The sequence below is a fragment of the Botryllus schlosseri genome, chromosome 3, assembly GCF_051294905.1.
Source record: "Botryllus schlosseri isolate E-star chromosome 3, Bs_hap1, whole genome shotgun sequence".
NCBI classification, from domain to species: Eukaryota; Metazoa; Chordata; class Ascidiacea; order Stolidobranchia; family Styelidae; genus Botryllus; species Botryllus schlosseri.
The window spans coordinates 22,885,458-22,912,321 of record NC_137238.1 but is presented as its reverse complement, the minus strand read 5'-3'; the positions used below and the strand labels follow the sequence as shown (position 1 = coordinate 22,912,321).

At 39.9% G+C, this 26,864-nt stretch overlaps 1 protein-coding gene across 1 annotated transcript in view; it reads left to right on the top strand.

Annotated features, from left to right (window-relative positions):
• Positions 1-25,419, top strand: part of LOC145436131 (uncharacterized) — a 186,184-nt gene extending 160,765 nt beyond the window's left edge. The window contains exons 2-6 of the mRNA XM_080313417.1: positions 10,867-11,059; positions 18,488-18,866; positions 20,619-20,735; positions 22,172-22,394; positions 23,803-25,419. Of these exons, the coding sequence (XP_080169543.1) occupies positions 10,918-11,059; positions 18,488-18,866; positions 20,619-20,735; positions 22,172-22,394; positions 23,803-24,015 (1,074 nt within the window). The 5' untranslated portion in view covers positions 10,867-10,917 and the 3' untranslated portion in view covers positions 24,016-25,419. The remainder of the gene's footprint in view (positions 1-10,866; positions 11,060-18,487; positions 18,867-20,618; positions 20,736-22,171; positions 22,395-23,802) is intronic.
• The last annotated feature ends 1,445 nt before the right edge of the window (positions 25,420-26,864 follow it).

Sequence of the window (26,864 nt, the reverse complement as noted above, 5' to 3'; positions counted from 1 at the left end):
GCACGTGTGACTCCAGTTTTCAAAAAAGGAGATCCACTCAAGTTATCCAACTATAGAGCAATATCAATATTACCTGTTTTTTCTAAAATTTTAGAAAAATTAATGCTAATTAGATTAACCAACTTCACAGATAAATTTAATATATTATCTAAAAAACAGTTTGGGTTTAGAGAAAACCACTCAACCTTGCATGCAGTAATTGACAGTGTTGATAACATCTATCAGAGCTTGTTTGAGAAGCTATCACCCATTTGTGTTTATCTAGATCTGCAAAAGGCATTTGACACTGTCGACAGAACTATACTACTAGGCAAATTACATCACTATGGATTTAGAGGAGTGATGTATAAACTATTGGAGTCTTACTTGAACAATAGAAGCCAATTTGTCAAAAGTAATGAATTTTCATCTGATAAATCAATAGTTGAAATGGGTGTACCACAAGGATCCGTTTTAGGTCCCTTCTTATTTTTGATCTATATAAATGACTTAAACAATGCCTCTGACTTTACTATCCAATTATTTGCAGATGACACATCTCTGATGCTGTCGTCGAACAATATAACTGACTTAGAGTCCTCTTGCAACTCAAACCTGCAATAAAATTGGATTGGATGAATAATAATAGATTAACCATAAATACCTCAAAAACTCACTGTATGCTCTTTGGAAGGACTTCGAATAGTAATTTTGATATAAGGCTGAATAGGGAAAGCCTGATTCTATAGAAAAGCATACATTATTTAGGTATAGTTATTGATAACAATCGGACATGGGGTGAACATATAACCTCTATTTGCAACAAGCTATCTAAAACCATAGGTATCATTCGAAAGTCACGTTTTATTTTACCACAATCCACACGAATAATGATTTATCATACCCTATTTCACTCTCATCTAACTTATGGTATCATTCTCTGGGGATCCACATGGAAGAAACATTTGGATCGAGTTAGGAGCCTGCAAAATAAAGCCATCAAACTAATATGCCTTGCCAATCGTAGAGATCACGTTAACCCCTTATATTATAATTTAAAAATCCTGAAAATTGATGATATTTACAGATTTGAAGTCGGCATTCTGATGCATAAGTTCTACAATAACACCCTACCTGACATTTTCTCGAACTACTTTACACCTATCAGTGAAGATCATTCTCATTTTACAAGAGGTTCTGTTATGAATCTGTATTTACCTAAGGCCCATCACAAAACCATTGCCTATCAAGGTCCTCTAATGTGGAACTCCATTCCTTCGCATATTAGGAGCAATACTTTATATGTGTTTAAAAACATGTATCGTGCCTTCCTTATTGAATCACACAAAAGCTAAAATGTATTTTTAGTGTGAACTAGTACCGGTCAACATATCTTGTTTGCTTCAGACCAGTACACTTTATATTATTTTCCTCCGTTTTTCCTAACAAGTGCTATTACATTTATCCTGTCAATCTTACAATTCACTGTTGCAGTACGATGTGTGCAATTTATAGCCAATCTACTTCGATCAGCTGCAGTAGACTTGATGATCAACAGATCACTTCGCTGCAGCTTCATCTTGCAATCGTAAAACATATTGGCCAATCCTATGAACTGCAAATCGTATTCGTACACATCTCATTTGCTTTGAAACTGACACTGTAACCATTTTTTTTGTATGTGTCCGTGATTCTGAAGTTTATGCTATTTTGTTGCCTGTTTTGTTATTTTGCGATGATGAATAAAAAATTCTCTCTCTCCCTCTCTCTCTCTCTCATACTACGGAAAGTCAACTTGACTTGACTTGACTTGACTTGACTTGACTTGACTTGACTTGACTTGACTTGACTTGACTTGACTTGACTTGACTTGACTTGACTTGACTTGACTTGACTTGACTTGACTCTACTTGACTTGACTTGACTTGACATGACTCGACTTGACTCGAGTCACCTCCAAATTTCGAATGACTTGACTCGAGTCACCTTCAAAATTCGATTGACTTGACTTGACTCGAGTCAAAATGTACAATGACTCGAATTGACTCGTGACTCGAAGGTAGTGACTTGATCCCAACACTGGTGTATAGATAGCAGCCTACGACGCTACTACGACATTTAGTATCGCAATATAATTAAGATTGTTACCGCTGTTGAAACGTGAATCTTTCAACACAAATTAAACTCATCCAAAGTTCATAACCTTAATTTCGCTCTGGCGCCTTCGGACCCCCTTTCAGATGCTTTCGTGTTCCTCAGTTTCAGATCCACTGGTCGAAAGAGTGCAGAAACGACCAAACAACTATTGCTGTACTCAGTATAGCCTGGCGTGTGGCCTGCGTCTCGTGGTTTTTTTTTCGCGTGGATATATTTACAAGATGCAAGTACAACAGAAATTTATTTTGAATAGAATAACAACACCCTTGGAGACTGTTGTGCAGTCCATTATATACTAATATATCAAAACGTTTTCAAACAAATCTCTTTTAAAAAACGTCAAAGCATCAATTCAAACTACTGAGGGAGCATACAATCGCCTGCACTCAGTATATACAAATCTGAATTGTGTCATATACCCGGGTGCTATCTGTGTTCTGTTTATACGCTGCCGCATACTTCATTCTATAACATAATCCTAGTCCCAGAGAGAGAAATTAAATCTTGAAATGGAGCAGTGTGAACGATGAGCTAAACGAGTCACATGTTGTTTTCCTGCCTTCGCTGTAGCTGCTGCGTGAGATAACGTCAGCGATCAAGGGTCGATTGAATATTGTGACTACTCGGATATATTATGCACCAAAGGTGGTAACAGGTTCTTTTGGCATTTGCCGAGCTTGCTTTGGCCGCGGAAATGCATTTGGGCGACATGAACCATTTCACAGAAATCGCTCTGAAATGTTTCTCAAACGATACAACGGACTCGATTGCGATCTGTCCCTATTACGTAAAGTAGGTCAAAGTATACTTAGAATGGCTATTCAAGGAAAAGTACAAGTAACAACGTAAATTAAAATTCATATTGAACTAGAAGTAGCTATTTACAAAATGGGTCGAAGCTACCTCAGGTAAAAGTAGGAACTGATAAAGTGTGAAAAGTACTCAAATTAGCTGTTTCGCCAAGTACCGTAATTTTCCGAATATAGTGCGCCCCCCAGTATAATACGCTAGGCTTACCATACGTCCTCTTTTAAGAGGATTTGTCCTCTTTTTTGACTTTTTTGAAAGTGTCCTCGGAGGACGCCCTTTTGTCCTCTTTTTTGAGATTTTGTCCTCTTTTTTGAAAATTTAGGCAGATTTAGAGCAAATTGCGAGTGATATGCCGCATATTAGCACAGAAGCGAAGCTCCGGCGGGTATTTCGGAGTGAAAAACGGTGATTTTAGCTCTGAGCGAAAAGATGCCCTTTTTTTTTTTTTTTTTTTTTAGTCAACCGATCACAAAGTGGGAAAAATTAACCGGTTTTTGAGAATTTCACTCCGGTTTTGCAAGTTGCAAATTTCTGAAAAAGTGTCCTCTTTTTTGATTTCCAAAAAAATATGGTAAGCCTATAATACGCACCCTTAAAATGGCGTGTATATTCTAGGAAAAAGCCTGTACCCAAGTATAGTACGCACCCTGTATTCGCAGTACATGAATAGTTGCGTTTTAGTACACAATGTTGTTCTGTTTTCCGATGTCACCGTCGAACAATCATGGCATGATGATCGCCAATCAAATACAATTGACGGCATTGTCTCTAAACGAGAGTAGATAGTAACCCCAGCTTGTGAGGTCGGCGACGCAATAATTCAGGCTAGCGACACACGACATCTTGCGCACGTGGCCTATTACAATTACAGATGCGATTGCTCAGGCCAACGGTTATGTCGGGCGCACCAGTCCTGTTGGAGATGCGACTGATTACGCAAGCGATTTTATCTTGCGCACATGTGTATGCGATTGTTAAGGCCTGTCGTTGACGCGATAAATCAGCAAGGATTGCCGCGCACGCTTGTAGCAATCAGCGACCTAATTTCGCTCGCGTACAAACGGCAAACTAAAAGCAAGAGATCGCGTCGCGTGCTGTGCAGACGACTCTCGTTAATTAGAAACTCGCTTTTCGTTAATTAGCAACACGCTTCCTTATTTGGCAGCGCGTTACACTCTGTAATACGAATTACGGGGCCCAATGGCTAGAGGTTATGCGCGATTGAAACAAACATGAAGATGAAGAAAGGTGTAATTTCAAGTTCTTTATCGAGGGATTTATTTTCAAGGCTTACTGTGCCCATGTATAATACGCACCCCCCTATTTTAGAGCAAAAAATCGGTAAAATTTTGCGCATTATACATGGAAAATTACGGTAGCTAGATTTTAGGGCGGAGCGGATCGACAAATTCTCTGGTCCGACGCCGAGGCCGCATTCTTGAAATGAGCAATGTCGGATCCGAAAAACTCCGCCGATAACCATCTGATAGTAACTATTTTTATTCAACTACATAAAGATTGGATTTTACGACGCGGGCTCAGGTTATATTGCAAAAAGAGAAACATGACATAGGTTGCTATTGAAAATTGAAACGGAACAACATGACAATAAAAAGTTCACAGGTTGGCATTGAATATTAATTGAAACGAAGCAAACAAGAAATTAAAAACCCAAAGACCAAGGCCCACCCTACTCTAAACTCTGAAGTAATTATACGAACTTAGACTTGGCAAGCAGTTTATTTCCGTGAATTGTTCAATGTAACTATTCATTCCAGGGTGGAAAAGGACAAGGCTGCCTTTTCTTTGTAATGGCATTGTTACGTGCACTAAATAGTCACTCAACGGCAGCATCAGTCGCTGCGATTGAAGGGAGGTCAATGTCGATCGGTGTAAGAAGCGAAATATTCTTTTGACTGGCTGAAATTACCAGATTTTTAGTTCTTCGCTTTTTTGGAAGGTATTGGATGGTCATTTTCCACATCTTGAGAGCTTGCTTCTTCATGCAAGGTGATCAGAAAGCCGGTGTACCCTGGTTCTTTCCCTTTCCGTCGGTGATATCAGTCCACATCTCTGTGGTGAACGCAATCATTACATATCCGTCGATAGCCTATATTTCAAATTGCTGGAATTTCTTTTCTTCTCCACAGCAGCACTCTTCTTCCAACAGCATTATCTGGATCAGTGGTTCTCAACCGTCGGTCTGCGGAGTGCGGACCGGTGCTGATCCGTAATAAGTTTCCTGCCGGTCCGCCAATATAATCGAATTTTATACATTCAATTCCAAAATGCACGAAGTTGGGCGCTTTTTCATTAATTAGAGAAAAAGCCATCGATGTTTGTGTGGCGAGATGGCGTAGTAGTACGTCCCACAGCTTCAACATTAATGGGTTGCGACTTGCAAGTTCTAGTCCAGCCGAGTTCGACTCCACAATTCGTACCTAAGTATTAGAAGTTTATCTAGGCTGCCCTTCCTCTCGGAACGGTGTAAACGGTGTCTTAAAAGGCCTAGAAGTGGTCCGTACTGCAAGTCGGTAATACATAATCACAATGAAGGATTTATAATTGGTGTAAAATGACGAATGCAGTCGAGACACCATGAAGATCAAAACAACAAATTGATATAAAACTGTGGGACTATTCTACGCATGGTGTCGCAACAGAGAGTCCGTGGTCTACTTTGGGCGTGCGTCACAATGGTGCAAGTGTTATAAGAAACTGCTCAAAAGTCGTTTCGAACAGGTTATATCTTATATGTGAAAGCTACGAAGACCTTTAAAGAAATTTCGTTTCATTCCGACAGAGCAATCAAGCGACACTCGGTAGTATATTAAAGGCTATAGCAAATAGCGAAGTCGCATTACTCTCAAAGGATACCGAACAATCACAATCAGTACTTCTCAAGCCTCGCCTTGCAGAAACCTCAATAATACCACGTGTAAATATCTTGAAGCTAGAAGGCACCCTGTTAGTAACAGCTGCCGATTTATTTTTTAAAATCTTTCCCGTCTAAATATCTACTATCAAAACGTCACCTAATAAGTCGCATGTATTTTTTGTAATAAATTTAAGGTGAATTTTGACTTTTGAAGGTTCACCGGTCCGCAACATCCATTTCGAAGTTTTACCGGTCCGCGAGGTCAAAAAGGTTGAGAACCACTGATTAGGATGGCATTATGGTACAAAATCCTTCACAATATATGATTTGACTTGGCTGTTTCACGTAATTGGACCTTGGCGGCATTATTTTTGCTACGGAGCAGATCATTTTGTTTCTCACAGAGTATGACATCGAACATTGCCCTGATGCTCCGTTTTTGGATGAAAGGCATGTATCTTTAATATGGCTGCATAAATGTGATGTGCTAATGAGCTTCTCTTGTTTGAATGTTTCACCAGACTGCTGACAGAAAAGAAACCCAGATTAGTTACCCTCACAGGTGCGATTGAGCAAGGTGAAATTGTTCCATAATCCACTTTTATTGCCCTTGATATCCTCGACTTTCGGTTTCTCTTTTGCATAAAGAGCTTTAATTGCTTTATTCGAGAACACAAGGCATTTCACTTCATAACGAGACTAGAATATTCGAGGGAAAATGCCCATAGTCAGAAAATGACTGTGGTGATGAATGTTCATAAATTACGTACGGTGGATCCGTGAATTTATAAATATGGCTCCCTTATTTTCGCACTGGCTTGGCGGTTACGGAAGTGTGGTTGTTAGTTATTAAGTTACAAAAGTCATGATTAATAATAAAGACTCTGGCAGTTTAAAAAAAGTATAGATCCAACTCCGATACGGCTCCGGCTGTGACTGTAAGCTATAGCTATTACCTTTCTTGAAAATACCAACACACTGTATGTTGAAGTGGGGTAGACTTTTATTATTTCGAAACGAATTTTGCAGCTGTATGTATTGTCTTGAAAATCCGCGTCTTCGATTGGATATGAAGGAGTTCCGTAAATTCATTTCCACAAAGATATCGTGGCGAGTGTAATATAAACGCGTAACGCTTCCGACAACAGCTTTTGGTGCGTATTTTTGATGAACATATCACGTCCAGCCTAGTCCTTTCTATCTAGCATCTCATCTTGAAGTCATTTAGGGGTTATATCACAGGGGAAAATGGATTTCGTGGCGAGATTTCGATACCTTCATCGGGACAGATTAGGAACAAAATTCAGGAATATCTATTTCAAACGATTGTTCACTAATTTGCTGAGACTGACAACTCCAAATCCAAAATGCAATTTCCAACATTTCATTTTTCCACAAACCTCAACAAAAGATCTCCAAACAGCAATATGTTTGCAACTCGGCAGGCTATTGGTAATTTGACAATTAAAATGAGTTTGCACCGTCTTATATTTTATCTCAGATGACCAGTTTGATGATGTGAGTTTTAGCAATTATGAAGCGAAACTTTCTCATGCATTAACTTATTTTTAAAAAATAGGTTATCAATCACTTTACAAATTAGAGGTTTCGTGGACCCCCTGAAAATCCTTCGCGGACCCCCGGTCGAGTATCATTGATCTATATGTTAACTACATGTTTTTGTATCTACCTTATCTTGAACGGTATTGAAATAGAACCACCGATTATGTCACATTCATAAATTGAATACCTTAACTTTTGTTATATCTCATCCTTGTTTTTACCACATTTGCCCTGAGCAGTACATTGGGAACGCCGGTTGAGAAGCTTGGGGTTAGGCGTGAAAGTACAAAAAGATTTGATCAAAATGTTGAAATTTCGGTATATTCTGATATTCCTTCACGTAAGGTTCGTTTACAAATGCGGTTCGCCCAATAATCTAGAATCACATAGCGAACGCGAACCGAACAATGTGCCTACGTCTTCACACACCATCTTCAATTTGTACCCCACCGTGGCATAAGTCAAATGATATACAAAACTAACATTCGGTATCAGGAAAATGTTATCTACCGACACATATGTGATACAGTTGGTGATCTGCCACTCACAAGTCTCAATTCGTGCCCATCTAATAGTCATTTGTATGATGCGGATTGATATGACATCATCAACATACCTTTACACAATGGAATACCAAGGTATCAATCGTGATAATTCAACCGTATGTGTAATAAACGGTTGATACCGGACATGCCGGACTTTGTACGTGTACGACTCAGGATAATAATACACCCGTGCAATACAAATGTTGAATCAAGATCTTATACTTGACAAATAAGCTCTTTGCTAAAAGGTTTGCTATATTCTAAAATTGACCTGACAATACATCGTTGGTCAAATTAATTACGCCAGACTCATTCTGGTGTAGCCATCAATGTAATATTAAGTCTAGTGTTTAGTGGTCTACAGTGCAGTTTATTATCAATTTCATCATTTCAGATTTCGATACAATGAACAAATCAGAAGATCTTTTATAAACTAAGTTCTTGGCTACTAATTTGTGCGACGGGCTGCCTGTTTGATTCCGTCACTTGGACATTCATAGCCATGAGCAGGGGGTCCGCTCCTTACCAAGAACATACGACTCTCTCCGGGACTCACACCAGCGGATCCCAGTCCAGTTCAGAACCAATGTCCGCTGAGGCTCAGGAATATTACTAGACTCCCCCAAAGCCTCTGCAGGGGCGAAGACGAGGAACGCTTCGCTTGAAAACTGGGTTCACATGTTCGACTGACCCATGTTCATTGTTCAGCTGCTGCTCTTATGGAACCATTCTCCATGCGCTTCGACCATGAAAGCTCTCATTTGAATATTTGCAAATGCGAGCGTGGACGACTTGTCCTGACGGGCTACCTGGCGCCCGCGGGCACCGCGTTAGTGATCCCTGTTATTGAACATGTTCCTAACATGTATGTACAATGTACTTGATTGAAGGTATCAGAAAAAAGAAAGGTCAAGCGATGGAAATAAAATGGCATGTCTCCATACGCCAAATGGATATTGTATGTCTGGTCGTGACCCGGTAATCTTGAACATGGACTTAGTAATAATACAGTAGATTATGATATTTTCCAATTACATTCCAAAGTTTCGAATATCGCCCATTTGACCTTTCTTGGCTCATTTGGTTATATCGTAGTGTTCTTATTATCTTCAGCTAAAATCTGAGTGTAGCTTATATAGGCAATATAGTATCAAATCCACAAAAGAGTTTGAAATCAAGCAACCGTCTGCAGTCTCGACTGCAATAAACAGGCATCAGAAAATGTTTGATCATATCATTTCAATTTCCTCTTCCTTAGTAGCAGTCAAGTTTCGAAATGAACCAATACTCACAACAGATTGGTACGTGCTGGCAAGGGGTCGAGCAGTGGCGTTTGACGCGGAAACGATCGATCGCGAACATCTCGGTATTGTTTTCTATGCTATTATTAGGTCTATTTCGCGATATGGTAAATCTCAAGTCGACTGGGGCATTACATCCCGATAAAGGTTTCGTGAATGCATGTCGCAATAGTTAAGGTCACGAGCCAGCTCAAGTCAATTCGTCTCAATACACTCGTTCAAAATGCGGACTGAAGAATACTGCAGCGTACACAACCGTGCCTATAGAATGAGTCATTCTAGGGACAACTTCCCGCGGTCACCAGGTAATATTCGTCTGTAATTGAGCTGCGTTTTCTGGAAAAATATTTATAGCACTATCAGTTGCTACTTCGAATGCAACGTCATACTTTTGTTGAATGCATGTGTGTATCGCTGGCGGAAATTGAGTCACTCCTGGCTCGAGAAGAGACTTTATTATTAATCGCTTGCCGCACGTTGTAGGACAGTCGGTGCTCACGCTCAGTCAACGATGAACGTTAATTTGTTTGTACTTATGAGTAATTTGAGAAACTCTATGAATGGGGTTATTACAGCTCCTGGCCGCATAAGATTAGGTTCATTCAGCATAATCTGCGCATGGCAACGGTATAATGTCCTTTATGCGTATCTTGGTAGTTAGTGCAAGGCGAATAACGCAGTGATCCACCGATGCAACACAACGGATCGGACAGAGGTGGACTCGGTAATACCTTCAAAAGTCTGTAAGGTTTATCTATGCTCTATACTCCTGTGCTTGGGACGTGCTACAATTTGATAGCTTCGGAATAATCGGTAAAAATTTCGGCTTAGTGTCAAATAAACAGTTACCAAAGGTGTGAGAACGCCTTCATAGCATTTTGAAATGGCGCATAACTAGAAGTGATTCTTTCTTGAAACTCTATATCATCAGGTATTGCGTATACAGCGGGTTCAACTTTCGGTTCGATGTTATCATGTGTTTATATATTGCAGTCCAACATTCGATATGCATGGGCCTAGGGGTACAGTTTAAATAAATTGTGTTTTAAAACACATTGTCACTTTGTATAAAATATGTTTTATATAGTGCTTTAAAAAATTGATTTAAACAAGGATCATGTTTTAAACACGACTGTATTAAATTGATTTTTGTTTTAAATGCAGCATCACGTGAGCCTATTGTTGGTGATTAACAACTGCAGCAAATACATTACGTTAAAAGTGTGTATGTCGCATGTCAGTACAGGAATATAAATGTTAAATCATAGCAACCAACCATCACGAATCCAATTAGATACCCTGCAACTAAAATAAACTATACATTGGAAAGTGTTTCCTGACGTTCATCGAGATTTTATCAAATATATACCGGTTGTGCATATGATTATCTCCTGAATGCCGACTCCTTTAATTCAATTGAAATTCGTGTGATTTAAATTATTTTATATATTTTATATATTCACTGGACATGGCGAACAATTATTTCCGCTCAGGAGGAATGAGCGTTAGCTTCTCTTGTAAGTGAATCATAGAACAGTCTGGTACAAGATTGATGTACTGCATAGTGGTGAGGATTTCAACCGTGACAACCTTCAATGGGTGTATTGATATATATATATGCTTGTTTTATCAGGTTGCGTTGTGTGAAAAAGGATTTATTTTACAAATTATTTTATTGTTTGCGATGTCATCTGAGATATTTGAAATCAGGCCATCGCATATGCAAGCGATGGATTCGGGATTTAGTCGCGTCAGGGTTTCCCGGAGTGGGAGAATACGGGTGAAGAAGAATAATCACCGGTCCGTTACCTCCATGGATATATCGGGTGAGAATTGCGATACATTGACTGATTCCCTATATAACCTAAGATTTTTTTAAAAAAAATTGGCACTAGGTTTGGAGATAACCCATGGGGTTACTTTGATTAAAATCACACATTTCCGCTATATCGACTGGATGAAAGTTCTGCTCAGTCGTATTATAAAGTTCAGAAATTCAACCTACTTGTTATATCTACACAGTGAACACTATTTTAAATCAAAATATGACAGCAACAGAATTATAATTAGGGGCATTCGATTTATCATAATTGGGTATTTTCACGGATATCATGAGCATAAATAAACTCCAATTATATATAGAAGTATTATTTACCTGGATACTCAAACAGGCTTGCAATATCTATGTGTTTTGTTTTTATTTTTGTTGTGAACTCGCTAAGTGAACGCTTATCGAATATTCAAATCATTTGCGCTACGACAATGAATACGATAACTTCCATCATACGCAACGTAACAAAAATAGCTATCGCAGCTGCTGGTGAATATATATTTCCAAAGACTGTGTCTACGTGTGGCGTTATTAATCCTTCGGCATTGGTCACGAAGATACAATTTCCGAATAAGCAGCAAACGATTAATTTCCAAAAGTATATGCCAGGACACTCGACCAAAATCCACTTTTCAGAGCTCCCTAATTGAGTACTTTTAAGACATGTCATCTGCTTCCTCCGCTACAAGTGGTTTTGACACGTCCTGGAAACCGCTATTGTACTTGTAATATGTAGAAATTTTCGGAGTTACTTCTACTTCTACTTGAGTAGCAACTCTGACCACATTGTCCACCTCTGGAGGGTCTTGGACTGGAAAATCTCATAAGCGTAGGCAGGCCGTGAATTTCACATTACATGTGTTTCGTAAACAAGCCGCTGGATCAGACACTCGTCTAGCGTGTTCGGGAGCTGTAATACGATCATGCAGTTTGTCCGGAACGTCACGTGGGCACGCACGAAACGCAATGACGCATGATTATTTCCTATAAGGGATTCTAGACCTGATCTGTATCAGCCAAGTAGGTCTACTCGAGAGCAATATTTTTATTCACTACTGGGTCTACAGTACAGCGTCACACACGCCTCCAACGAGCGATGCATATCATTCGAATCATCCCGTAGACAAGACAATTCTAGAATAATAATACATTTCTCATTACATGAGATGCAATCAATAGCTACATCGATGATGTGTTAGTCAGACCAAGCTGTAGCCAAATATGACAAACTGACGTGAATCAGTAGCATTCTACTCGACGCCGGCTTTAAATGGAGATCTTACTAGCGACTAACGATATAGGTAGATATAATTGGGCCATGTGATAAATTATTGATTTTGAAAAGAACGCTATCGATAATGCATTTGTCCCCTTGCATGATACACAAATTCATTGCGCCTCCAAATATAAATGTGCTCATTACTCTATGACATTGCATTATAATAAGCATTCTAATCAATATCCGTCTTTTCCTTGAAATATATCGAGTTGGTGTGCAGTTAAGTCGCTCTTTCATTGTCTAGACCTCACCCAATTAGAACGGATATGCAATATCACATAATCAATTATAAGTGACAAATATGCGTGGCTGTATATGTACATCACGTCACAGCAAAGGCAAACGTAGCAAAGCTATCACGTTATGACTTTATCACCCTAAATTGAGCGCAATATCACCGCGTATATCGTGCGTACAGTAGTAAATATGTATTCGGAATATGCGTTATCATAAGTTTACATTTACGTTAGCAAGTGATGAATGATTTCTCGCGTACGTAGCCTACGCACAAAGCGTGCTTTGTGTTGTGGAATATCTGATTTCCGAGCTCATTACGCAAAAGACGTGCAGCTTCATGATTTACGCAAGGTGATAGCGAGAGATGATACGGGCTGTTTGTAATTTCTCCCCGAATCCTGATATAACGAAAATGGATGGTGATATTCGGTCATCATATCTTAAAGCGGCGGATATTGGCCTTGGATGCAAAGATTCTCGGCCTATAAACCCATATGACGTTGAATCTGCTCAAGATAGCGTCGTAATCCTGAAATCCAATATACCCTCCTCCCCAATATATGCTGCTTCGCCGTGACTGTGCGTAAAGGAAATATCCTGTTTATGCGAATGATACAATCAATTAGCAGATATCAGTTTCTTTTCTGATAACATGTCGGTCACCCTGTCCCATCCTATCCTTGATGTAAATCAGAGACTCCGTTTGTATGGATAGTGAAATCAGCAGCTGCCGTAAAATATAGCCGGCATTGCTACCCAAGGTCCATGCATAGAAATAAAAGTGATACCCTCCATTTATTCTCGATTACAATTAGAAGTAGAAAATGAGACGTCTCAAAAGTACTTAAGGTGGCGTTTGGCAGAAAGGGCCATGAATTGTCCATGGGATGGATATTCGCCGGATTCCGTTTCTCTTTATTTGCAGCCAGATTCGTGATTTCGCTGATGAGTCCGGTTCCGACAGGGCCCAATTCGCACCTTTCTGACACGGGCGGAGTAGCCTACTAGGTTGTAGTCGGAATCATACATTATTTCTGATAAGGCCGGAGTCGGATCGGAGCCGGATACCAATTCGATGAAACAGGATAGGAGTCGTAATAGGTAATTTGTCGATCAGCCCGCACCAGATAATGGAACGACGTGCAGTTTGACAGGCTGACGGTCCAGCAATATACTCTATGGTCGTTTATTATAGTGATGTGACGGCTTTGAACTTTTGAATTATTGACCAAAATGCCGTACCGTGCGAAATGCGCAGCACGTTGCTTCATTCTGAATTATATAACATTTTCCCAGCCGTAATGTGACTCTTAATTGATATGAGTTACATAAGGTTACCTGTTCATGACACTTGATCATTACCTGACATATGCTGTCGTGCGAATGGCAAATTTACCGCCATTTAAAACCCGTGCGTTGGCAACGGTTCATAACGTCTGATTGCTATTTTCCGGAGATGTATGTGTTACACAGCGTTTTGATTATGTTACACTGCGTGGGCGGTACGATTTTTTAAAATCGATAATTATTAATTCATAAAATGCGTAACTGTGACAACGTTTCCTCAGTGCGATAATGCATTAGCGAGTCATGATTGATATCTATGCATTATGCTAGATTGATATGTATGCATTATGCTAAAACAGTTTTTCAGAGCAGGTTTTATTATAGCGTTCTTTTAGGAAGACGCTAGAAGCTTTGTCCGATAGATTTAGCAACGTTCGCAGTATATTATGATTTGCGCAGTTATATTTCCGTTGAATACATTTATGTGGTTGCGGGTTGCTGTCGGACGGTGAGTGTGAACAACAGCGGATTCAAACTATATCAAAAACATATGAGACAGTGCGACTTGAGCGCAATAATTTGCTGATGTGGCAAATATAGATATAGAGACTTTTCTGGGATAAGAGTCGATATGGACGTATTGTCACCTTCGCATATTTGTCAATGGTTACGATCTAGTGGTCAGTGACGAAGAATTTTTACTTTTTGGAGTAGGCCACATAAGAATGATTTACCTGTTCCCGTAATTGGTACTGAATTGTGTTTTCATATCAATTCCACTTCTCCTTTTCAATTTTAACGTAAACTACCTATTTTTTTTAACTGCGTCGTTCGTAAAGTAGAACGCATTTGGGTGTATGTTTGCGCTCATTTATTGGGGAAATTATCATAACCACAGGGCGAAACTCTCTGTAATACGGTTTACTGACTGTATTTTTGATAACCAGGCCCATTTCTACGATACAGTCTCATTTTAGTTAAATTACCAAGATGTACCCTACAATTCAGAATTCCTACTCCAATTCCGGTTTACTGCTGAAATTATATGATCCCTAAACCGATTCCAATAGTCGAGCCTGTTTATTTGAGTACTTTCCAGACGCTGCTTTTGCACTTGAGCTTGATGGACTTTTAGCACGCTTTGGATATCGCTACTTAGCTGATCATATAGCACATTATTGTTACAAGGCTACGTTACCTAGACACTACAAAAAGTTAGTATCGATCTCTAACACGTACCCTTTGGATATGCTTCGAAAAACGTTGGTGCGTGTGACCTGCGTGACTTTAGGTCACCAAAGCGCGATCTGCCAAATATTAACTGAATGCGGATGTCTGAATCGCGGTCTTGTCAGCCCGGTAATTCCGTCGATTGGCTCGGTTATAGATCTAATTCTGGTTAGCTGCGAAGCGAATATGGCCACCTGAAATATTTGTGCGTTATCGAAAGCTAAAACAGTATTGCTTCCTCATCGCTGCTCACACGAACCCAACGCGGGCTCGCTGAGTCAGCCTCGTGGGTCCATTTGACTTCAAGAGACACACCGACTCATGAAGCAGAAGTCATACTGATCTGCAGCAAATATTCGTTATAATATTTTTCTGTAGCATGAAAATCATGCTTGTGTGGTCTTGCTGTTAACACTGTTGTTTATACCTCATGTTCATCCTTGGGTTGTGCCTTGTGACGTAACCCTAAAGTCCCATCATGATGATACGACTGCATTTGTCGCCGGCTGAATTCGAAAAGCGTATAAAACAGACATAAAATTCAAAAACCGGAAAACCCTCCATATTATTGAGTCTCAACTGCAGAATGAATTTCCGGCAACGATTTCATTTTCCAATCTAATTCGCGACGCTTTTAACAGTTGATGTGATACTGTAATTTCCTTCGATGCAAAAAGAATAGAACATTTCCGGTAGCGGCAGCGGTTTCGCAATAGTTTTATTTTTTGGCCACTCGGGAATTCTTAAGCCTGTCTCGGTAGAATCGATTATGTCTTCGACAAGGAAGAAACTGAAAACCGGAAAATAACGGATAGGATTACCTCGGCAAATATTGATCGATAACCGTCAGGTTGCATGCACATTGCACGCCGTTGATGTGGTGTCTATGAAATATTTGGAGTGACGCAGTCGGATAATTCCATCTGTGCCGAGAAGCAGAGCTTAGGGATTGATCGAATAGCATTAGATCGTAATGCATGTTAGTATCGACAATATAGTTGGATACAGTAAACATTATTTCGGATATATCTTGTTGTATTTCCTCGTGTTTAGCCATCGCACTTTCTATGCCACCAGTCTTGAAAGAGAAGGCGTTATCACGTCATTGTACCCCACGTATAGTTTGCATCAGCTCATTTATAGATTTTACCAGGTGGTGTGAGTTACTTCGGAACTCATCAATTGCGGGCAAGCGCAAGAAATGCTGTCGATATCGCGCCTACGCTTCTATTACTGTTGTTGCATTATTATTGCTTGCTGCATTATTCACGTGGATGTGGGCCTATTCGTATTTTTACGACACATTTTAGGCAAATGAGTGTCTACGAAACATCCAAGCTAATGTAATTACAATTTGGACTGCGCCTTCGGTCATTCTAGTAACAGAGGTTTTTTCGTTCAACCGACCCGACTACAAATACTACGATTAATTTCAAGTCTTCGTGATATCACGTCGAATTGAATTGACGATATTGACAATTGCGACCTTACAGCAGCGCTTCATGCTGAAAGACATAGCGCGTTAATGCGCGTATGAATTCGGCTAGTCTGTTTGTACCCTATACCCATGGACAAGCTGCCTTTATTTCGAGATGCTCTACAGTCCACACGGCACAATGCGCATAGCTTTGACTGGGACTAATAATAAATCTTTGCAACGTAAACAAATCTATTAAGAATTCAGTATGGCCAATCGACCCTTTTTGCCGCTTGTCATTTTCGGGCGATCTACTACGTAGCGGAAATTTTCGGCCGGGTTGACCTGATTGCGCTATTCGTGTATAATGTCGTCATTGATTGCGGCATCCTGACTGTTTCGGAAATTACAGCGATTCCCGCCGAGAGGTTCGCTTTTCAAAATGTTCCGGGGAAATCAATCAGGGTATTTAGCACGGCATGCGCATATCCTTCGGCAGCAATTTCCTAATCCGCGGTGCAGCAAACGTAGCTCTGTTGTTAGCTTGCTACCAGAAACAACACAAGCAATTACACGGCCGTTGCTGATGCATCGTCTTAAAGGCCGACATGGTCCGGTGAGAATAAAAACCATAGCCCTTTAACGTCAATGGTCAATGGCCATAAGCTTCGCGGTTAATGTTCAACGATTATGAAGTTACAATTCATATATGGAAGTGTATACTTAGTTGATAGCGTAACGAAAATGAACAGTGAACACGGTAAATTATAGCGACGTTGTGCGTATCGAACCAACAATAATCATTTAGTCAAGACCATTTCTGTTCTCCCAGAGTCGAACGGCAGCACGATGCCGCAGCTCGAAAATTTGACGTCGAAAGTGACGTATGCGATTACTGCGTCATTTTGAAACGGCGCAAGTTATTGAATTTTCGATCCTAATAAATCCTGCGGCAAATGCGCGGTTTAGACAGTGCTAATTACTAGACATTGCGGCGTAATGCTAGGTTCCGTGGCTCGTAATAGGTCGTAGTAAAGTACCTGTAGTGTGACTATCATCGTTTCTAATAGGTAATCGGATAGAACGCTATATAAGAATGCCTAGACCTATTGGTACCGATGAATAGGCGGATAACACAGTACAGGGCGAGTGTATGATTTTAAAAGTATATAATTCGTGGACCAGACTGGATGAAATTATTATTAGCCAAATATTAGCTTTTAATGGGGTATGCTATCGATGGCGTGCTATGTCTCCATTTTAGAGTATGTATTCCAGAAAATTTCCAGGTCATATATCTAGTACGAGTTCAGAGCTGAACGCGATGTATCGACTTTACCTCCTTTGGCTGCATTAAGCTATGATTTAAGCGTCGTGACTGTATTGTATAGATTTTAGGTTACCACACCGTGTCTGGCCATTAAGGATGGTTACCACATGACTAATCTCGTGAATATAACGTAGACTGGTAGATTTGCCAAGATCAACTTAGACATGCGTCACCCGATGGTTCTGTGTTTAACACGTGATTAGTCACGTGTAGGCTAATATATTTTGGAGGCATCCTATTTATCAGATGCAACCATAACTATTAGCACAGTCTGTATGTAGCTGAAAGTACGGCTAATCATTTTGGTGTAGATGCAAAGTACCAGCTATCCATTTTGTTGTCGCCAATGTACCCGTTTTTGACGACACAATGTCCGTGTCGCCGGTTTTCTAAACATCCTGTTGTAAACATCCAACTTTGCGCAGTTCTTTCCTGGTTCAATCGTAATATTTTTATAACTGTTTCGACATTACAAAGGAATAAAATGCAGGCCATTCAGATTTAGAGTGATGGAGATACATCGGTGTTCTCCCTGGTCATTGGCTGAACTTACGTTTGTATAGCGACAGAACTATTGTTAACGCCTGTTCAAGGAGCAAGGTATTGCAATTATGCAATCTTGACGAAATACATTCATCTTCAGAATACGCCGAAATTAGTCATAATCACGAAACGAGGAAGGACCAAAGCAGCGTCATGCACCACACGCGATTGTCGAGCAACGAAGAAAACCTTGTACCGCTGTCGGAGTACGCTAGCACCCCAGCAGAAGTCAAGGATGATACATTAAGACGAGCCAGTCTACAATCGGAACAGACCTTCGTCAGCAGTATCTTAAACGGGGCGCACCTGACTTACAGCCGGAAGCGTAATAGTGACTGCGACAGCACGGACTGGCATGCGTTACAGCGCAGCTCACATATCTGTAACGGATACGACGATAATACGCTGGTTGAAGTCAGAAGCAAAATCGCGAAGTACCAACTTAACAATGATGACGAAACGATTCCTGAATCAGCGAGGTAAAACCGCATATATACATTAAGGGTATCCAAGAACGACTTTTTAAAAATTACACTAGCTACTTGATAAAATTGTTTGGTTCCCTAATTACAGGCTGCTCACCAAATTTGGTTAAATTCCAACAAGTAGCCGCATTGCTACAGGGGAATAAAGATTTTTATCAGTCTAAAAATAAATGAAGAAAAAGTCCAAAATTTTCTATTCATCCCATGAAATTGTTAGGTTGCCTATGGAAACGATGTTCGCCGAATTTGGCTCAATTCCAACCAGTTGAAGCGAAGTTACTGCCGTCGAAAAATTTGGATTTGAATAAAATAAAATTCACGGTGGCAAATTCTTTAATAATATTTTATAAGTGTGCCCACCGTTAAGACTGTTTTATTCAAATCCAAATTTTTCGACGGCAATAACTACGCTTCCTCTGGCTGAAATTGAGCCAAATTTGGTGAACATCGTTTCTATACTCAACCTAACAATTTCATGTGGCGAATGGAAATTTTTGAATTTTTTTATTTATTTCTTTTTTATAATTAAAAAAACTAATTATCCTGTGGCAATGTGTCCACTTGTGGGGATTGTACCAATATTGCTGAGCAGCCAATAATCAGATAACCAAACAATTTTGTCAAGTAGCTAGTGTTCTTTGAGAAAATATTCATTTTTGAACCCCCCTAATATGATACATGAGTTGAATATGGTGTGTTAACCAGATGTTCACCGTAGCATAAGGCGCAAATCAGGTCATCGACACTTTTTTGGTATCAAATTTCTCTTCACACCCCTTTCCTTGGGTGAAATCGAGGTAAATACACAAATCCTTATAGTGACTTATCCAAGGGGTGTAGTGTAGGTATGTAGGCTACGTGTGCGATATTGTTTCACCATCCTGGGGTGGTACTCGAAAGAAGAACCAAATCCATTCCTGAAACAGATCTCCATTATAGTTGTTGTATTAGACCAGTTTCACTCATCTGGATGATCGTAAAGCAAAAATCTGTATCTGATGTTCGCACTGATACTATATGGTCGAAATCGGCGAGATATACCATTTTGGTTTACTGGGTATTGGTTTCACCTACATTACTGCTTTAATTGTCTCGTTCATATTGCTTGATGTCGAAGTAGCGAGGAAAAATTATAGTGCACTGCAAGTTCAAGCAGTGTTTAACGGATCATGTCAGGTCAATTATACCATGAGAAGGCGAAGAGTTTGAATAGTTCTCTCGTTAGTAGCATCAAATGTATCGATTGCGGCGAAGGTTCTTAGAACCCAGGAATAAAAATAGCCAATATGTGATCGATTCGCTCATTAAAATTTATTAGTGCATTCGAGACTTTAGTATAGTATGACTGTGGTTGTAGGGGTAATCCAGATGAAGGATGATGAGATTGGCTGTAATGAGAACGAATAAAGCCCAGTTTAAGCGGGGTTTATCCAACTGCAAAGACGAGATTATTGCTGATTTCTTTTTATTTCACGCTTCACTCGATAAAATTATACTCGGGGCATATATTACTTGTCATGCTCTTTGTAATATGGACACCAGGGACGAAATATTTGGAAGAGCTTTTGAAGGGGGCGCAAAAGCAGAAACGCTAAACAATCATTGGCTTGACACAATGGTATACGTAAATATGATTCGGTTTGAAACAAACTTAATCAACCTGGCCCATAACACAAGTAGGCTATTTAGGCCTATAATTATCTAAAATGTGCTATGAGATACATAAAATCTTTTATTTTCTCACAGATGTCCCGTTCCGGTCACGAACACAACCGAGCGTAATAACAACCACATACCAACGACCACCGGAAGGAAAAGTTTTGTAACTAAACTGTCCATGAAGAATGCGAGAAAACCACACGAGTAAGTAATTGATAGGCGCATAACAGCGACTTTCAACGCATCGATACAGTGATGCGTAGGCCTATGTATGACTTATAGTTCGTAAATTACACATTTGAATAAACTGATTCACGACTTACAATTAACTGCGGTCCATTCATCTATAAAAGGCCAATTTATAATAACCGATCACGTATACCCTTCTAAACGCAGATAAAACAGATGTTAGTCACGTTACTCGAACGTAACTTTAGCAATACACGTATAATTCACTTTCGAACACAGTCTACTGCGATTTTATAATACAAATAAAATGTATAACTGACGCATGCAAATCTGAAACTTGCAGTAAATGGGAATCTACGCTACAATCAATGACATTACCTATCCGAAAGTGAATCATGGTATTGTGTTGAATTGGCATCATTTGTACTTTTGTAATTCAGCTGAAACCTGAATACATAGTGCCGCGCAATCTGCGTGTATTTTAATAACCCTCGCACGCACGAAAGCATTGACTGTAATGTATACTTGTCGAATATTCTTGGATGTGACTTGGCTTTAGAAGTCGTCACACTCACACATTTAGCTTTACAGACATAGCCGACAATGAGGTATAGCTCTTCAATGAATTACAGCTAATCTTTCATTTCTAATGAATCGTTCGGATGTTACAAACATATTCCATATCACTATCACACGTATGGGCGTGGCTAAGGGCATAAAAATATGATAAGGAAGCATCATCAATGCAGAACACTTCTTACTATCTATATAATAATAATAATTTGTGAAGTTAGTAGGTGGATTGTAAACACGTAGTGGCGCTTATCACTTATAACCGCATTCTGCAATACCATCTGTTACAAAATACGTTGAAAATCATCCGAGCATGGGCAATACGTTTAGTAATCATGTCATTAATGAATGTTATGACACGAAATCACGAACTCGGCGACAAGGGTTAACAGTGCAGATCATGTGTTGTGAATAGGGCGTTGCCGTTATGACATTATCCTATCAAAAATGAACGTTGAAAGTCATATCTCGACCAATTAGGAAGAAAATCGTCGACTGTTTCAGGAATAGTGTAATGATAACAGAGCGGGGTATCCAAACGTATCTAAACCTCATTAGCTTTTATCCGACAGTGATCGCCAAACATGCTGTACATTATCAGCTGAAATATCTGACTTTCGTGCATTAAGACAACCTTTTACCCAGTTTAAAATTCAATTTAAATGGTAATTAGGTCATTATAAACTGCAGAAGCATTCAAAAAATATAACAGTTTCAATAATTAGCGTAAGTATATAGGCAAATAACATAAATGACTACTCTGCATAAGTAGAATTACTTCGTTATTGTTGCTGCCATTGCGGATGCTTGCGTGTGTAGGGCTACTCTGCAGCATGCTGTTGCGTCCTTCTCTAACACATTCACTGTTTCATCCCTAGCAACGAAGATAGGTCGCCCTCGCCCGACGTTTCGTTCGAGGAAATGCTGAAGAGCAAAACCACCGTTCAAGCTTTCCGGGAATTCCTGCAATCTGAATACAGCGAAGAGAACCTCGACTTCTGGCTGGAATGCGAACAATTCAAACACTTGAAAGGGGCCAAACTCGAAAGGGCGGCGTTTAAGATATTCGCGCAATACATGGCGCGGTCCGCATTGAGAGAGGTGAGGCATGTTGTAAGACTGCATAAAGTAAACCTATCCAGAATCTAGGCACCTTGTATTGCAGTGGTTCCCAACCTTTTTCCACCCACGTACCATTTCGAGGCTTTATGCAGTGTACGCATACCACTTATACATAAGTTACGTGCCGAAGTCAGTCAAAAATGCTTCCACGGTGTTGAGCTGCTGAAGGCAGCGAAACAAATAATAAACTGTCGGTTTTAAGGCGCAGTATACGATTTCTGTAGTGGATCCATCTGGAATTCTTGTTGTCAAATACTATAAAACGGAATTTGGTTAGGTAAGAATCCCAATGCTTTACGACTAGATCTCTTCTCCGTAGGCAATCATTGGTGGGATACCCCTACCCACGACGACGACCTTACCACGACAACGTCAAAAAAATTGAAGTCAACCCACCTTAACTACTAACTCCCTTCGAAAAAAAAACAGAATCTACTCGCGTACCACATGGAAGACCTTCTCGTACCACCAGCGGTACGCGTACCACAGGTTGGGAACCACTGTTGTATAGGTTAATATTCGCAGCGTGTCGTCCAGAATTTGGATAAGGGCTCGATTGAAAGTTTGAAAAGAATCCCAGTAAAAGAGTTCAATGTAGAAGAATAACTGTGGCATGGAAATGAAGCGAAATGGAATATCTTAAATTGCGCAAAGTGTCTCCTTCGTCACTCATATGTCCCGTATGTCACGATGCCGAATTAAAAGAAATGTCTATGACTTTGCCCCGTCACTGCATTTATTAAGGATAGATACATGCTGTGTACATAGTACAGAGGGTAATGGCCTCGAGTACAGTACGAGCCTCGATGTTTTTCTCTTCCTGAAACTAGAAACCGTATTGTTAGCATTCCAACTTGGTACGATGAAATATCTTACGTGCTGACCAGTTTGGCATGACAATTTTCCATGTATATATCATCCACATTCTACTTCTCCAAGGTACTTCTTGATATGCGTTTCTCTAAAAGTAAGCATCCCTGAACTTCTTTCCAACATTTTATACTAAATATCAAATGGCTAATCGACCGACGGCCGTGCTAAGTTGTTTACGTGATTATTAGCCGCAAATATTCGACACTAATGCTCAGTGTTTCAACTTCAGAGTATAATTTTTAAACTTAACTTTCGGGTTTACCATCATTCATTGGTTTCAATACAAATTACAATGAAATGTTCAATCATCCATAATTTATTCTGCAAGTTTCCAGCTGTAATATCCGACAGTGTATCTTACGTGAAGCCCTAACTGTGTATTAAGATCCATCAAAAGTCGATGAGAAACATAACCTCCTGAAAGCACTCCGTATAGAATCGACGAATATCTTACGCGCTATGCTTTCGTAGAAATGTAAAGATGACCGAGATCCATTCTGTGTTTTGCTTTTAGATCAACATCGATTCGTCCATCCGTTTGCGAACGCAGGAGCGGCTGAAAAACCCGGACAAGAACTGCTTCGTGGAAGCTCAGAACTGTATTTACACGTTAATGCGATCCGACCCGTTCCGGCGGTTCATAATGTCGGACAAGTATCAAAAACTCCAGGAGTCTAACGACGGTTTCCGAATGATGTTGAAAAGAACTTCGACCAAGAAGAAATGAATACCGAAACATGGATGGTAGAAAGCCACGCAAAAGCGTAATCGTATATAACCGGGCCGCGACGGACCAAGGACCTAGTTTGGACATCAGTTGTGACTCCAATCCATTTCACTGCAACACAGAGCGTTCGGAGAAATGCTATTTGCTCTGATCATCCGCAAAGCACCTGTACCAGAGGTGGTCGATTCGGTCAGCGTTGCTACTCAAGAAGTGGAATTAACGCCTTAAATTCCTACTCAATTAGAAGAACTATAATTTTTAATAACAGACGAGAACTATTTCAGTTAGAAGTAGAAAATGAATATCAGAAAATTTCTGAGTAAAGAGGTTTCGACAGGGTAGTCACTTTCGTAATTGCAGTAGCATCTTCACGAAAACAAATATATATTATCTCGCAATATTTGAAAATACATTCATCCGTCGTGAGGCAACGGCTATTCCGCCCAGCTGACGTAGTAATTTCACTTGTACAAGCGATGCACACATATCCAAAAGCTTCTTCATACTTTACGTAATCCAAAGTGTGAAATGTGAAAAGTTTCACTTACAAAACTATCGAGTATAAATGGAAGCAGTCTAAAAGCATAACGGCTGAAGCAAGTAAAGTGCACGTTTGCCAAATCTACTTTTGAATTACGATAAAGAAGGAGTACTTCATTTCTGACTAAGACCACCTCTGACCTGTATGCACCTTTGAAACGTCTGCCGTGAATTGAGCATCGGAGGAGAAGACACTTCAATACGTATTAATATCTTGCCTGACAAGAACAATTGTAAGCAATGATCTCATGCAGGGTGTCAGTGTCGGTTCTGGATGATGATGCAATGACCTTGTCGAAACTTTTGACCCCTTGCCTGCATGCATCGAGACACGAGTGTTATTTAGTTATCACGCGTTTTCACGCTATTCTGAGAAACAGTGATGCATAGTAATATATCTCAAATATATATAGGTATATATTAAGGATATGAAATTGTTTCGCTTACAGTAGACTGTCGTATTCCCGCATCTGGGGAAATACGCTTTTGATATTCCCGTCATAGAATTCCCGCGACATCTGATTATCGTCACCTATTCTATCTACCCAACCTTAGACGGGTAATATTTAGGTTTGTTGCAATCATGCCGTGTTCTTCGCGAATCTCGATTCTATTAAATCTAACAGTGACAGTGACAACGGATGCCATACATTATGACATCTCTGTACTGAAAACACTTATACTATAACCTCCTCATTCACGTTAAAATATGTATTTCGATTTACCGCTAATTGAACGCCAACTTCTGGATATTTTGGGTATAGCGTTGATTCTGATAGTAAAGATTCTTTACTATTTATTTCCTATGCTGTCTGTAATATGGGATTTTCATGTTACTGTGCAATAAATTGTCGTAGAGCTTTAGTGGAATTATTTACAGATCAATAAACTTTTAGTCACAGTCACGCTGCACCTATTTGACGAAGCGAGGCAAGGTACGCGTACAAGTATAGTAGTGGCTGAAATACTATTTTATTATTGCTTTCCAAAGTACTTTGATGATAAACGTATAATGAAACCCATAAGAACTTTACGGGTGCCACACATCAATTCGTCACTTCCGTTTACCGCAAACCAACATTCACCGGATATTAGCTCCAGTGGAACTCGTTTTGTCCTAGGAAACGAAAGATATATTTGATTGGCAGTCATGCGCATAGAGTACGTATGATTTGCTCCAAAGGAAAATTGACTGGGGAATTAGATCAGTAGTTCTCAACATTTTTCACCTCGCGGTAAAATTTCAAAAAGTATTTGGCGGACAGGTGGACTTTCAAAAATTGAAATCAAACCCAACTGTAAAGTATGCAACCGTTTTTGCAAGTATGTGATGTTAGAGTGACATTCAGCGGGTTTTGATCGTAATTCGTTATTTTCATGATGGCATCGATGTGATTTTACGGTAGTGAGTCTACTGAGTCAAGGTAAAATTGCCTTGCCCAGATCAACGTGTTACCACCGAGAGTCGTTTACAGTCGTTCGCGCCGAAGACCATCGATTTAACTGACCATGCCCACTCGACAAATCTTTTTTCTTTTCGACAACATCGAGAGATGAAGCCTTTTGCACCTTATCGTGCTAATTTGCTCATTTCCCACTACCACCAGACGTAGGGTACTGTGACTACTACGAAAACCATGCGCCGCACGAAAACAGCAGACAACAGCTATACCTGGCCATCGACAACATAAGGGTAGAAAAAGGACTCCGTCTTCGCAGCCCCCTTAAAACCTCGGTCTTGGGCCCTCAGACCCCACAGTTGGGTGGATGTTCCTGTATAGCCTATAATCACGCGAGGCGCGATAATTTTATATAATTCATGACTGAATCGGTCAATAATATTGGTAATTGCATATATATATAGCTATAAATTTAGATCCTCTCCGTATTACCAAGTTTTCCGGTAAATCTGGGTGTTGGAGAATGTCGGACACGTAATCATTAATTAAACATATTCGGGCGGGCCTATTGCAATCATTACTTCGCAGTGTTGGGATGACTCGAGTCATGACTTGACTCGAGTCAGACTCGAGTCCCCTTTTTCGACTGACTTGACTTGATTCGAGTCACGTTGATAAAATGACTTGACTTGACTTGACTCGGCGTATCAGAAATATGGATTGACTCGTGACTCGGAGCAAAATTCACGAGTCAATTTCAAGTCATCAAGTAATCGATGTCGATAAAAATCACTGAATCTTGCGCATGTTCGGATTGTTCGCGAAACGCTGGTGTAACCCGTGAGAGCGACAAATCATTTAATGATCGTGCGTTTAACTGAGCCTCCATTGTTCCCTCACAAATAAATT